General features: G+C 49.6%; 1 protein-coding gene across 1 annotated transcript in view; it reads left to right on the top strand.

Annotated features, from left to right (window-relative positions):
• Positions 1 to 12,865, top strand: part of SHROOM3 (shroom family member 3) — a 35,809-nt gene extending 22,944 nt beyond the window's left edge. Inside the window, exons 6-10 of the mRNA XM_064150445.1 lie at positions 3,370 to 4,272; positions 5,296 to 5,796; positions 6,504 to 6,654; positions 10,758 to 11,030; positions 11,851 to 12,865. Coding sequence (XP_064006515.1) covers positions 3,370 to 4,272; positions 5,296 to 5,796; positions 6,504 to 6,654; positions 10,758 to 11,030; positions 11,851 to 12,210 — 2,188 coding nt within the window. The 3' untranslated portion in view covers positions 12,211 to 12,865. The remainder of the gene's footprint in view (positions 1 to 3,369; positions 4,273 to 5,295; positions 5,797 to 6,503; positions 6,655 to 10,757; positions 11,031 to 11,850) is intronic.
• The last annotated feature ends 1,286 nt before the right edge of the window (positions 12,866 to 14,151 follow it).

A 14,151-nucleotide genomic window follows, 5' to 3' on the forward strand; every position in this document is an offset into this window, starting at 1 on the left:
TGACCTTGAATACCTCAAAGGATGAAGCCTCAGCTGTCTCCCCAGGCAAGCTTTTGCAGTGTTCTACCACCCTTGTGGTAAAGACCTTCCTCCTAATATCCAGCCTAAATCTTCTCTGCTCTCATTTCAAACCATTGCCCTCATCCTATCCCTGCAGGCCTTTGGAAACAGTCCCTCTGCAGCCTTCTTGTAGCCCACTTCAGGTACTGGAAGGTCCTTGTTAAGTCTCCCCAGAGCCTTCTCTTCTCTAGCTAGATCTTGCCTCTGACCAGCCATTTTTGCCCCTAAGAAGACCTAAATGTTGATTTAGAGGGATGTAGTCTGCTCTCAGACACATCCTTTCATGATTACTCAAACCCCACTCATTTACTTTGATATGGGTCATTTTTCCACACATTTTTGTTTCCCCTGGGAGAACACTAAGGCTGCCTTAGCTCATCCTGCCTCTGTGTTTCTCCTAGAGGTGGCACTTCTTCTCAGTATCTCCTAGCAGCTTCCTTTTCTGTTCCTTTTATTTTTTTTCTCCCCAACTCATTTTCCAAGTAGCAGGATTGAATGTTCAGACTGCAAACAAGTTTATTGGGGCACAAAATGTAGGTTCCTCATTCTCCTGCTTGACTGCTCAAAGATTATTGGTATGAAGTTTTATGACGTCTCTGCTGCGTAGGCATCCTGCATACGCTGCAGGCACATTTCTTCTGAGAGATGTGAGGTTGCTTTCCCTTCATGATCAGAATTGGATTGGGTTTCCTGAAAGATAGGATGAAAGCATGGGAATGGACAGAAAAAAGCCCTTGGCTGTGAGGACAGAGTCTCACTACACAGGCTGCAAATCACTCCCCGCAAGTCTCAGTTGCTGAGTGGCTTTTCTTATATCACAGCTCCTGAAATACCCTAGGAGAGAATGGGCATGAGTTTTGGAAGCCAAAGGGCTCCCATTGTGCACTGCTGAAGCTGGTACAAGTTTTACAGGTAACTCCTAAGTCAGGAGGAGGTCTGAATCCCCCCCAGACTGAAAAAGACCAGGTAGAAAAAGACCTTACTCAAGTTTCAATGTATCACAGAGGGAATTCCACCATTACGGTACTGTTGGATGTTCCCCTGCCCCAGTGTGAGTATTTCATAGTTCATAAGGGATTGTTGCAGCATCTTTAATGCATCCCTTTCGAGATGTAGTCTGTCCTGTGACATCTGTCTGGTCCTCTGACACCTAACCATCACCAATCTGTCACTGTCTGCAGCCTACTCCAGCCATGGGCCCTTTAGGGAAGGCACTAGCAGGCAGTAGGAATTATGCATTGCATGAGGACTCAGCTGCTTGATGTGCTGGAGAGCAGATGGGACCATCTCTACCACGTCTCTTGCTCAAGTTGGACAACCATTTAAGAGTGAATCCTGGATGGCCTGATCAGCAGTCTTTTGGTCTGGTCACACATACTCCATGGCTTGCACTTCATGCTCTTACACTACTCCCTGGGTGTCAAGAGAGTGGAGCCAAATTCTTCAGTTGTGCCCAGGGATAGGACAAGAGGCAGTGGGCACAAACTGCAGCACAGGAAAAGGAAAAACTTCTTTGCTGTGAGGGTTCTGGAGCACTGGAACAGGCTACATGGAGAGGTTGTGGAGTCTCCTCTGGAGACTTTAAAATCCTGCCTGGTCAGAGAATCATAGAATCAACCAGGTTGGAAGAGACCTCCAAGATCATCCAGTCCAACCTAGCACCCAGCCCTATCCAGTCAACCAGACCATGGCACTAAGTGCCTCAGCCAGGCTTTTCTTGAACACCTCCAGGCACCATGACTCCACCACCTCCCTGGGCAGCCTGTTCCAATGCCAATCACTCTCTCTGTGAAGAACTTCCTCCTAACAGCCAACCTATACTTTCCCCAGCACAACTTGATAGGTCATTGAGGTCCTGAGCAACCTACCCTGGGTTGGACTATAGATGCCTTCCAAGCCCCACCATGCTGGGGTTCAGGGGTTCTGTGGTACAACTGCTGTCTCGTAAGCACTGCTGGGGGCAGTTGTTGCTCCACCAGTTTAGAGCCCACAGTTGCTTCCACAGTAGGAGAGATCTTTCAATTAGAGAATTACCATCTGGCATTTCTGACAAACAGGGAGCATCTGAAAAAAGTACACATTGCTACTGTCCAGGAACCACAGACAATACCAAGAGCAGCCTGTCTGGGAAGCTTCCCCACCCCCAGGCGAGGGCTGCCAAATTCTATTCTCAGATACACCAGAATAAAGCCACAATGCCTCACGCCCTGGACAGGGTTGTTCTTAATTTGTACCAGTCCATCTGAGAGCAAATTTGGGGCCCAAGTCTCCAAACATCATGATTATTTGAACAATGCACAGAAAATAGATCGACTGCAGAGCTTTTGTTGTCTTGTGGTATGGCTTCATGGCTTTAGATCTTCTTCTCTAGCATCTGCTAACGCTGCTCATTTAGTTTCCCAGCTAAATAGCCATATGGGCAAGTAGTTTGGCTAAGTGTTCTGAGCAGCATCTTCACTTCAAGGGCCAGACTCTGCTGCTCAGACTCACATGAGAACATCTTAAAAGGCCTGGAAGAAATAATTGCATCTGGTGGCTTCTCAGCCTTAACATCCATTTGAGTTAAAGTGGTTTGGCTTTGGGGTTTGTAACATCTGAGGGGAGCTTTTTTTTCTAACAAGATTCCAAGGTTGTAAAAGTTCCATTTTTTTTTCCCTCTGCAGTCAAAACAGTGCATTTTTTTTTTTGGCCTCACTTTGTTCTTGGAAACAGCTGAATCATTTTAGTGGCAGCTCTCCAAAAGGAGCAGATAATATTATGGGATTTTCTTTTTTTCTTTTGGCCCACAAAGTTGAAATTCTTTAAATTATCAGCAAGTAAGAATGGAGTTTGGTGGCAGATAACATCAAGTGGTCTATTTTACAGCAGTGGCCACTAAGCTCATCTGTAACAACCCAAATTCAAAGCAAGGCTGGAATGGAAGCCAGGCACTTTAGGTTTTCATAGGATTGTAGAGTTGTTTTGGTTGGAAGAGAGCTTTAAGATCATCAAGTCCAAGCTTAAACTTCCTAAGCTGTCCTAAAATTTTCCTGTTTTCCTGTTGTGATGCCTGCCACGTGTGTGTGTGACCCAGGGGACACTGAAAAGGATGGGAGCTGGCAAGTGGGAATGGATCTAGCTCTGTCTCCCTAGCATTAGTACACTGGATTTTAGCACCAGCTTCAAAGCACAACTGAGCCTAACCTAGAGCAGCAGGCACTGACCCAGGCCTCTGATACAGTTGCATAATTTGCTCATTAAGGAGGTGCACAATAGCTTTGCTCATTGATTAATTTTTAATCTGATCATGGTCTGTCTCTTGGTATTTAGGTCTTTCAGCAAGCAAGAAAGAAGCCACTCAGAAAAAATGATGTTCCCAAGTTATTATCCCCATCCTCAGCACAGCAGCGAGGCTGTCAGCACACCTGAGAACCACAGGCTCTCAGAGCTTGCCAGGCCAGACAGCAGGACTTCTGCATTTGTCCTAACCCCAGCAGAGGCAAGGAGTCACTATCCTGAGAAAAAGCAAGGCTTTAAACCCTTGTTCCTTAACCCTTCTCCTGGATCTGGCCAGTCCTCCCCTAACACACCCGCCCAGACTCCCTCAGACTTCCAGAGTGCAGGTGATGGCCAGGCTGTGAGACAGCACCATGCCAAACGAGATGCTGCTCCCCCTGAGGGCAACAGTGACATTCAGGCACAATCTTTGGGTGCTGTCCAAGATAGACCCCCCGAGACTCCTGCAGAAGAAATGATGTGGAGAAGAAAATCCACGCTGCTTCACAGATCCCTCCCACCCAAAGTGGTGTGGGCTCACTCGGTCAAAGACAACAGCTACCCAAGGGCCATGGTGTCTCCTCCAGCGGCTGGGCCAAGGTTCTCCCAGAGGTGGCAGTCCCTGCCCACACAGAGCAGCACTTCTTCTGACCCAGAGACTCCTTCTCCCCAGGGGACAACCCATCTCCGCATCTCGGAGTCAGTCCTGCAGCTCACACCACCGCCCTCGCTGCAGGACGAGGAAGACGACGAGGTGTTCGTCACAGCCTCCCAGCCTGCGGTCACTGCTCCACCCTTCTCACCCCCGCTGCCATCCCATCCCCTTGCTGCGCTGAGCTCCTGCACTTCTGCAAACAGCACGGAGGGATTCCCACCTCCTCCCCCACCTCTGGCGCTGGAGGGGACCGGAGCGGCTGGAGACAAAGCGTCCAGGCTGGCAGAGGAGCCCAAAGCGAGGTAAGGCAGAGCTGTGCTGCAGCAGCCCTTGCAGGGCCATACGCAGTCAGCTGTGGGGCTCCAGCCAGACGGGACTGAGCTCCTCTTGCCACACACAGCTGCTGGCTGAGCAGGAAGCTCACGGGGGACTGCACATGTTATAAGGGGACAGGGGTAGACAGACAGACTCACTGCCACTGGGCTTTGCTGGCTGCCAAGCATGTGGTTAAGTGATGTGGCTGGGCCGGGCACAAAGCAAGAAGGCAAAAAGCTGTGTGGGCCATCAACAGATGCACTGACAGGTGCTCAGCTAGCAAGGCAAAGGGGCCAGGGGTGAGAAACTATTCTGGTCTTGATCTCCCTGCAGTTGCTGAGTAGATTTCAGTGAGGCTGCTTCTTAGTCCCTCCAGTTTGAGGAGTTCAAATGGCTGCTGACTCCTTCCAGTTAGTAGTTTTTGAGAGAGAGCTCTGAAAATCCAGGATGGTTTTTCCAAACCCTTAGAATTCCCCAGAATACATTTTAAAGCTGGCACAAAATAAGGCTGTTACGAAACAGTGACCATCTGTCAAGAAGTGACAACACAGATATGTCACAGTCACACTGCAGAGTGAATCTTTCCTGGAGGACAGGACTTTGGGCTAGGTGCCCAGCTGGGTTAGCTCACACAGCTTCCCTCTCTCCCGAGGAGCTGCCCTGATTTCCAGCTGTGGTAGGGATTGGCTTTTCCAACATGTAAAAGACATGTGAGTATTGACTGCTCAGGATGGTGCTCCCAGGTGGTGAGAAGCAATGTCCCCAGCCTGTGACCTGTCACTCACTTGTTCTTTCTGTGTTGGAATGACAAAAGAGCAGTGTCCAGGTTGAGGGGACAATGTGGTGCCAGTAGCTTCCTACTGTGGGCCTTTCCACATTGGAATGAGGAGTCAGACACACACAAAAATAAGTGAGAGAGAAGGAAAACTTGTCTTAGGCCTTCCCCATGTGCTGACCACGGTTCTGTGTGGTAAGTTTCATTTCATCTCACAGACTTTTTCTGTCCATAGCAGCTTCAAAAGCTTTCCCAAAGCCCTGGCCGAGAGGGAGGGCAGCAGTGTCAGTGAAAGCAACTGGCCCCTCTCACCACCCTCATCCAAGAGGACTAGCTCTCCCTCTGCTGTGGATAAGCAGCACCAGCTACCTGCTGCTTCTGAAGGACCTCAGGGTGCTGACAGCCAGCCCATAACTCCACCTGAAGGGAACCACAGAGAACCAGCAGTCACCGCCAGAGAGGCAGAGAATGGCAGCCTGGACTCTGGGACACTCAGCACAGCATCTCCAGTGACAACAAAGAAAAAGACCCCAGAAGATATTAAGTCAGAGGCTCTAGCAAAAGAAATTGTCCACAAAGACAAGTCTCTGGCTGATATCTTGGATCCAGATTCCAAAATGAAGACAACCATGGACTTAATGGAAGGGATTTTCCCCAGTGGGACCAGCTTGCTGAAGGAGAACATGAAAAGGAAGATGTCACAGAAGAAAGCCAGCAGGACAGCAGCTGAAGATGTGTAAGCTCTGCTTGCCTGGGTTGAGATGTGATTTAATTTTGCTGCCTTAACCTTGCATCTATTTGAACTGGGATGGGATTGGATTTGCTACCTTAACCTTGGCAATTCAGTCCAAAGCACAGTAACAGATGTGAGAGCAAAATCAGGACCGAAACAGTGGTGGGTAGAAAGATAACGAGAGGACAAAGTCTGGAAAGAGGGGTGGAGACATCTGCTTGTTACAGGGATCATAGAATGGGCTGGGTTAGAAGGGACTTCCAAGGGTTATCTAGTCCAGCAGGGACACCCTCAACTAGACTGCATTACTCAGAGCTCTGTCCAGCCTCACTTGGAATATCTCCAGGGAAGATGCAAGGATCAGCCCAAGTTCTCCCGTGTGGTTTGAGATGGTAACGTTCAGGTGACAGCTGGAGAACCACACAGACATGGGTTGTAACGCAGCACGCCGTGCTAGATGGTCAGTCCAGCCACCAGCGCTGAGTTGTGCTGATGGACCTGCAGTGGGGAGCTGCACATGGTTAACCTTTTAAACAGAGCAAGGAGACAGGAGAGCAGCTGACAGGCACCCTCTGATGGCAGGAATCGGCCATTTCGCTTTTGCTTAGTAACACCGGGAAGGTCCCAAAGTGCTGGAAAACTATGGATCTAGGCGCGGGGGAAAGGGCAGGCTGGGGCTGAACTCCTCCTTTTTCTTCACTGCGGTGTAGGAGAGAAGAAAAGGAAGCTCCTGTCACCCTGGTTACCTGTCCTGCTTATTACAACGTTTCAGCACCCAAAGCAGAGCTGCTGAATAAAATCAAGGACTTGCCAGAGGAAGTTGGTGAAGAGGAGGAGCTGCTGGACATCAATGAGAAGAAGGTAAGCTCAGCACACAGCCATTTGCTGGTTACATGCTGAAAGCTGCCTGCACCTCAACAGCTCAGAACAACCTGGATGTGGTGACTTAGCTGGCAGGAGAAGAGGGATGGAGAGGAGGAGACACTCTTCCTCTCTTATTACAGCTACCTTACCCTGAGGAATGCCCCCTGTGGTTCCTGCTGTAGACTTCCAGGGCTTTGGCAAGGCCTTCTAATTTGCTCCCCTGGTTGTCTGACATTGATACCTGCTAATTACAGGCATGTTGTGAAGCTCACAAATCCCAAGGAGCCCCAGACAGGTACTTGTCTGTCTGTGCCTCCCTTCACTCACCTGCTGTGTCCATGTCAAGGGCAGCTCTGCTTGCCTGCAAGTTTGAAACTTCCTACACTGCACTGGGCAGAGTAGCACAGGATCATAGGATGGTTTAGGCTGGAAAAGACCCTGAAGTTTATTGAGTCCAATCCTTAACCCAGCACTGGCAAGTCCACCACTAAACCATGTCCCTCAGCACAACATCACACTTCATGCTGTTTGCACAACAGCAGAGGTTAAACAATGTGAATCACAGAAGTGTTTGGGCTGGAGAAGACCTCCAAGATTATTCGTAGGGTCCAACTGTTAACCTAAGGCCACCGTGGCTGTTCAGCCATGACCCAAAGTGCCATGTCCACACGTTTTTATCTGCCAAACAAAATTGCTCCCTGCCAGGCTTTAATACAACAGCTAGAAGGGAACCTCCATTAGAGTGCTCTGCATCACCAACTATGAGTGCTAAGCTCAGTTTGTTTTGTGAAGCATTTGAGATGCAGGTAGGACCCTGCCAGGTCCTTAGGAGCTGTCATACTATGCCACTGGAATGGGCTAGAGACTCCTAGCATGCCTGACAGCTCTTTCCATGGGCCTTCTTGGGGGCAGACCTACCCAGGTAGCTCAGGTGTGTGTTGCTCATTGAAAGCACTTGCCTGAAGCCTTTGTCTGCTGCTGTCTCTGTCCCAAGCCAGTGGTTGTGGAGCATCTGCCTACAGCCCCTCTCATGTCTGCAGCATTTGATCCATTTGTGGGCTGTTCACTTCAGCTGCCTGCTTACACCAGCCTGAAAAGTGGGGAGGGAGGAAACAAGGCAAGGGTCCTGCTCCATGGAGTCACTGTGTGTGCTGTAAGCATCTGACAGGCTTGTGGGGAGATGTGAGCCTGCCTCCGAGGACAAGTCCCAGGCCTCAAAGGTTACATTTGCATGGCAAAACAAGGAAAAGGATGAGAGTGCTTAGGCCCAGACAGCAGGATCTGCCTGGCATGTTTGTTCAGGGTGTGTGTGGAAGAACATTTGCATAGACATTATCTGAGCAGGCAGCTCCTCTGCGAGGTCCTCTGGATACCCCAAGCTCATTTCCATTGTAGGTATGCAGGAGCTATACCGATTGGCACTTGGGACTGCAAAACTGATTAATGAACACAAAGCTAGGATGTCTCAGGCCCCGTCCAGCTCCCATTCCTTCAGAGCAAAGGTTCAGCACTCCCTGCAGCCCAGGAACCTCCTGCTGCAGCTCAGGAATCTCCTGCTGCAGCCCAGGAATCTCCTGCTGCAGCCCAGGAATCTCCTGCTGCAGCTGGAGGACAGGTCTGCACCCTGAGCAAAGCTCCCAGGAGGAGCACCTGCCAAGTCTGAGCAGCTATTATTTATCTGTTAAGATAAATGCCAGACTATGTTGAGCCCATAGAGTTCTGCTACAGTTTTCCTCCCCAGCATGACAATCGTTGAAGGCACCGATTTCAGAGCATGTTGTTCACTCTGCACTCAGCCTTTGCATGTGCGAGGAGGCTGCAGCAGGCTGGAGGCAGCCAGCAGACCCTGGGCTCCAGAGGCTGCACACACAGAGTACCCTCTAGTGGTTTCTGCCTGAGCAGCACTCTTCACTTCGCTGCTGCCAAACCAGCTTCTGAACGCCACTGACAAACCACCCCAGGGGCAAGGGCTGATTCAGAGCAACCCCCAGAGGCCTGGGCTTGGAGAATCTTTCTCCTTGTAAGCAGACTGCCTTCCTGCTTGCAATAACTGTAAATTTGGTGGGAGGAAGGCTTGATTTACTGCTCTTTCATCCTGATCCTTTCTCCTTGTAAGCAGGCTGCCTTTCTGCTTGCAGTGGCTGTCAGATTTGGTGGAAAGAAGACTTTTCAGGGAATATTTTCAGTGATTTGCTGCTATTTCATCCTGCAGCTTGTACCCAGATGTGGAAAGGTGCCTCAGCAGTGCACGAACTGAGGAGGCTGTAGACACCCAACCCTTGTATGAAGAGCTTTTCCTGCTCTCAGGTCTGAGTAAATGGAAGCAAGAATTGCAAGCCCCAGGCCACAGACTTCTTCTTTTGCATATGTGCTTCCCCCTAAATCCTGACAGAAAGAAGGCTCTGCAGAAAATGTGCAGCACTGCTGCTTCTGAAGTAACTAAACCCTGGGGGCCTCCTTTTCTCTGGCAGAGAGACAGTTGTCAGCATTTCCACAGGAGGGATGTGTGCCCTCCTTGGCTTTGCTCAGTCACTAAGGGAATTTAGAGCATCTCTGGTGTAAATGCTTCCTGGATGCCTCTCTCTGTGAGGCAAGGTTGGTCATGGTTGAATTTGTGGCTTGCACCTCGACACTGAGGCAGCTGAGTAAGGAGCAGTTTCAGGGTGCAGATGGGGGGAAGATGCAGCAGTTCTTTCTTGCTAAGTCCCAGGTCACTTGTGTCAGCTCAGCTTCCTCTCATGCCATGGATACAGCTAAAAGTCATTTTGCTGCCAGTTATTTTGTACAGTTCTAGATCATTAAAACTATAGCACCCAAGCAAGACATTTCAGGCTGGGGCAGAGGGTGGGGAGTAGGCAGGAGAGGAGGCTTCAGCTACCTTCAGAGACTTCAAAGTGTTTGCCTCTGAAATACGAGTACTGTGCATGTGTGGAGCTGGGTGTCAACATGTGGTACAAAAATCAGGTGTCTCATTTGTACTGTACAGTGATGGTACAACAAATTATCTTCATGCAATCTGATCAGGTGCTCAGATGTGGAATTTCAAAGTTTTCTGTTTCCTCCTTAATGTTTTCTTAGACAGTCAAGTCACAGACTCAGAGAATGGTTTGGGTTGGAAGGGACCTTAAAGATCATCTAATTCCAACCTCCCTACCATGGGCAGGGACTCCTCTCTCTGTAACCATGTCCTTTTGTTGTCATCATGGAATGATTTTGGTTGGAAGAGACCTCTAAGACCAAGCACCAAGCTAAGACCACCGTGGCCATCAAACCATGTCCTGAAGTGCCATGTCCATACAGTTCTTTGGCCACAACAACCCCAAGCAGCTCTACAGGCTGGGGACAGAGTGGCTGGAGAGCAGCCAGGAAGAAAGGGACCTGGGGGTGCTGGTAGAGAGTAGGCTGAAGATGAGGCAGCAGTGTGCCCAGGTGGCCAAGAGAGCCAATGGCATCCTGGTCTGTGTCAGGAGCAGTGTGGCCAGTAGGACAAGAGAGGTTATTCTGCCTCTGTACTCAGCACTGGTCAGGCCACACCTTGAGTGCTGTGTCCAGTTCTGGGCCCCTCAGTTCAAGAGAGATGTTGAGGTGCTGGAAGGTGTCCAGAGAAGGGCAACAAAGCTGGTGAAAGGCCTGGAGCACAGCCCTGTGAGGAGAGGCTGAGGGAGCTGGGGGTGTGCAGCCTGGAAAAGAAGAGGCTCAGGGGTGACCTCATTGCTGTCTACAACTACCTGAAGGGAGGCTGTAGCCAGGTGGGGTTGGTCTCTTCTGCCAGGCAAGCAGCACCAGAAGAAGGGGACACAGTGTGAAGCTGTGCCAGGATAAGTATAGGCTGGATGTTAGGAGGAAGTTCCTCACAGAGAGAGTGATTGGCATTGGAATGGGCTGCCCAGGGAGGTGGTGGAGTTGCTGTCCCTGGAGGTGTTGAAGCAAAGCCTGGCTGAGGCACTTAGTGCCATGGTCTAGTTGACTGGATAGGGCTGGGTGCTAGGTTGGACTGGATGAGCTCGGAGGTCTCTTCCAACCTGCTTGATTCTGTGACTCTTGAACACCAAGGTGATCAGGGTGATGACTGATGTGGCCATGTGTTTCCCTTCTGACAGGCTGAGCTCATTGGCAGCTTGACCAACAAACTGGAAATCCTGAAGGAAGCCAAGGAGGGTCTGCTGGCTGACATCAAGATGAACAATGCTCTTGGAGAGGAGGTGGAGCTGTTGATCAGCAATCTCTGCAAGCCTAACGAGTTTGACAAGTACAAGATGTTCATAGGTGACCTGGATAAGGTGGTGAACCTCCTGCTCTCCCTCTCGGGACGCCTGGCCCGAGTGGAGAACGTCCTGAGGAGCCTGGGGGAGAATGCCAACAGCGAAGAGCGCGTAGGTATCTCACGGCCACGGTGGTGTGGCCTTTCACTGGGGGACTGCAGCAGCCACAAGAGTGTGCCTGAATGAGCCACGACCTCCAAAGGCTCCCAGGAGGGCAGGTGGTCTTAGTGCTGATGTCACACAGAGTCACAGAACGTTAGGGGTTGGAAGGGACCCTAAAAGGTCATCCAGTCCGACCCCCCTGCCAGAGCAGGATCACCTAGGGCAGGTCACACAGGAACACATCCAGGTGGGTTTGGAATGTCTCCAGGTCACACAGGAACATATCCAGGTGGGTTTTGAATGTCTCCAGAGGCGGAGTTTTGGTCCCAGTCTGCATAAATATGTCAGATTGTGCAGCTAGCAGTGTGAGTTGTTTGGGACAGCACATCTGTGAGCACAGCTGGAAGAAGGGCTGTACAGTGTTGTGTGCTGTGACACTACCCACTGCCTTCTGGGTTGGACTGGATGATCTTGGAGGTCTCTTCCAACCTGGTTGATTCTATGATTCTGCCTCAGCCGACCCCACCTTGTAACAGTCTTGTGGTGGTTGTGGGAGACAAAGGCAGGTTTTGCTGGCAGTTACTGCTTTCAAGCAAGTTACTGACTTCCTTAGAGCACTCTCTGCCCCACATTGACTAGAACATTCAGAGCCTGGTCCACTCATAGCCAACCTAGGAGGAATTCCTCCTCCTCCCTTAGGCTTTTGACTGTGTGTCTGGGAGCTTTGCAGCCATCCTGCCTCCCTCAGAGATGGTGCTGGGAGGAAGGAGAGGGGGGATGAGTGAGTTCGGTGCTGCTGATGCTGAAGCACTCTCTCTGGTGTGTGCAGAGCTCCCTGAACGAGAAGAGGAAGCTGCTGGCTGGCCAGCACGAGGACGCTCGGGAACTGAAGGAAAACCTGGACCGTCGGGAACGGGTGGTCTTGGAGATCCTGGGCAACTACCTGTCTGAGGAGCAGCTCCAGGACTACCAGCACTTTGTGAAGATGAAGTCTGCGCTCCTCATCGAGCAGCGAGAGCTGGACGATAAAATCAAACTGGGTCAGGAACAGCTCAAGTGCCTGATGGAAAGCCTCCCCACGGACTTCACACCCAGGGATGCAACCGCAGCAGCTGCCCTCGCTGCACTACTTGCTACCTCCAGCGGGGTCAGTGGTAAAACACCTCCAGCAGTCTCCTCCTCACTCTAACCTTGCCCAGGTGAGCCTGGGCTCTGGTCCTCCTGCTCGAGTCTGTTTAATCCGAGGACGTAGCAGATGGTTCTCTGCAAAGACAATGAATGGAGACAGGTTAAACCCAAGATTTTAATGAAGGAAAACAAATAGCAATAATAAAAGTTTTATTTTCCTTTCCTTCCACCTCTGCTTCCTGGGAACTTAAATCAATGTGGAGAGAGATCTCCTCCTGCCAGAGAGTTGAGGGAGAGCCTCACAAGAACGAAACACATTACCTTTCACAAACAAACATGACCTCCTGTCTTCCCTCCCTTTTCCCACCTCACTAAATAATGAAGGATCTTAAAAAAACCACAAAAGAATGAAGCCTTAAAACTAAACCCAACCCATTCTCCTGAATGCTATTGATATTTATATTTTTTAAAGAGCAAGACAGAATGTGTAAGTTTTTGTACATACTCTAATCAGTTCCTTGATTCCACTTTGTTCTGTATGTAGCAAAAAGACATTTAATTTTGTATGTTGTGAAAAACTTTAACAGAAAAAGAAGAGAGAACCCCAAAGATAGTCCTGCATTAGCTTGGAGCATCTCTCCGTGGTTTTGTTGCTGTTGTTGTTGTTGTTGTTGGTTTTTTTAATATAATAAAGGGCTTACCAGAAGAAGCTTCAACCTGTTTCAACAGATGCTAAATATACAGTAAGTGGCCTTGGGAAGGAGATTTTTGACCAGAAATATACATTCTGGATATATCTTCTGGATCTTGTGAGCCTCTGATTCTGGAGGTTAAAAAAGCTTTTGTGAGAAACACCATCTGAGGAGTCCCAAGTTTGCATGAAGTAAGGAGCTCAAGTCTGGACTCGCTGCAGGAGTGTGGGGAGAGTCTGTGGTTGGAATGATCTAAGTGGTGATCTGCTGCTGCCCAAATGCACAACGTTATCTACAGGCCTGCTTTTGTGAAGGGAGGATGTACAGTAGGCCTTCCCATACAGCAATACCTCATTTGTCTGAACCCACTTCAGCAGAAAGCATTTTACAAGCTAGAAGAAGCATTAACTTGAAACCTGATTTGCTGATAACCTCATGCACCCCGGTTAGATAGACAGGAGCCTACCATAAAGACTGATGGATTATTTCCTTGGCAGGGCAGCCTGCAGTAACTGAATTTACCTGACTGAACTTTGCCATCTCCACTTACCCAGTGCTGGAGGATTGCTGCCAGTTTGCAGTCAGCAAAGCAGACTGGGACAGGTTCCCTTTTTCTGTACCAAAACGCCTAGGAGCTGCTTGTACACATCACCACCGTGGACAGTGAGTCAGATTCAGGTTGCCTCCCTTCTAAGCTTGCAGAGATTTCCTGCTGGGCAGCGATTCAACCTCCTTTCTCCAGGATGCTGCATTGCTCATCCTACCTTGCCAGGAGGACTAGAGCAGAGATTTTAGATCTGTAGTTTTTAAGTCCATCCATTTTGATTTTCAGCTCTAGCCTGTGGTTGAAATTTACAGCATTTGTTGCTTTCACTGCTGGGTTTAAAGCCTGGGGGTCATTTAACGGCTCACATCCTGTCTTTCACGGGCGGCTTGGCAGGCTCAAGAAGGTGCCAATGTCCTTCATATCAATTCTCCAACCCTCAAAAGCAAATCTACCCGGTTTTGTAATGCTTTTAGAAGCAGCAAGCATCAGCTATGATGACAGCAAAGACATCCTTCTCATTGCTTCTCAGCTGGAACACTTTTCAGGCCCACACAGCACTGATTTTTTTTTCTCCCCTGCACACACAGCAGGGGAGCTGATTTCTGTACCTTAATAGCTGAAGCAAAAAGAAAATTGGAGAGGAAAGTATTTCGAGGGTCAGCTGCTTATTTGAGTGGAATTTCAGGAGAACAGAGAGGGGAGCTCTTTCAAGCCAATCAAAACATTTCATCTGGGGAGAAAAAAGAAGTAATCCTACACAGTA

The sequence above is a fragment of the Pogoniulus pusillus genome, chromosome 10, assembly GCF_015220805.1.
Source record: "Pogoniulus pusillus isolate bPogPus1 chromosome 10, bPogPus1.pri, whole genome shotgun sequence".
NCBI lineage: Eukaryota > Metazoa > Chordata > Aves > Piciformes > Lybiidae > Pogoniulus > Pogoniulus pusillus.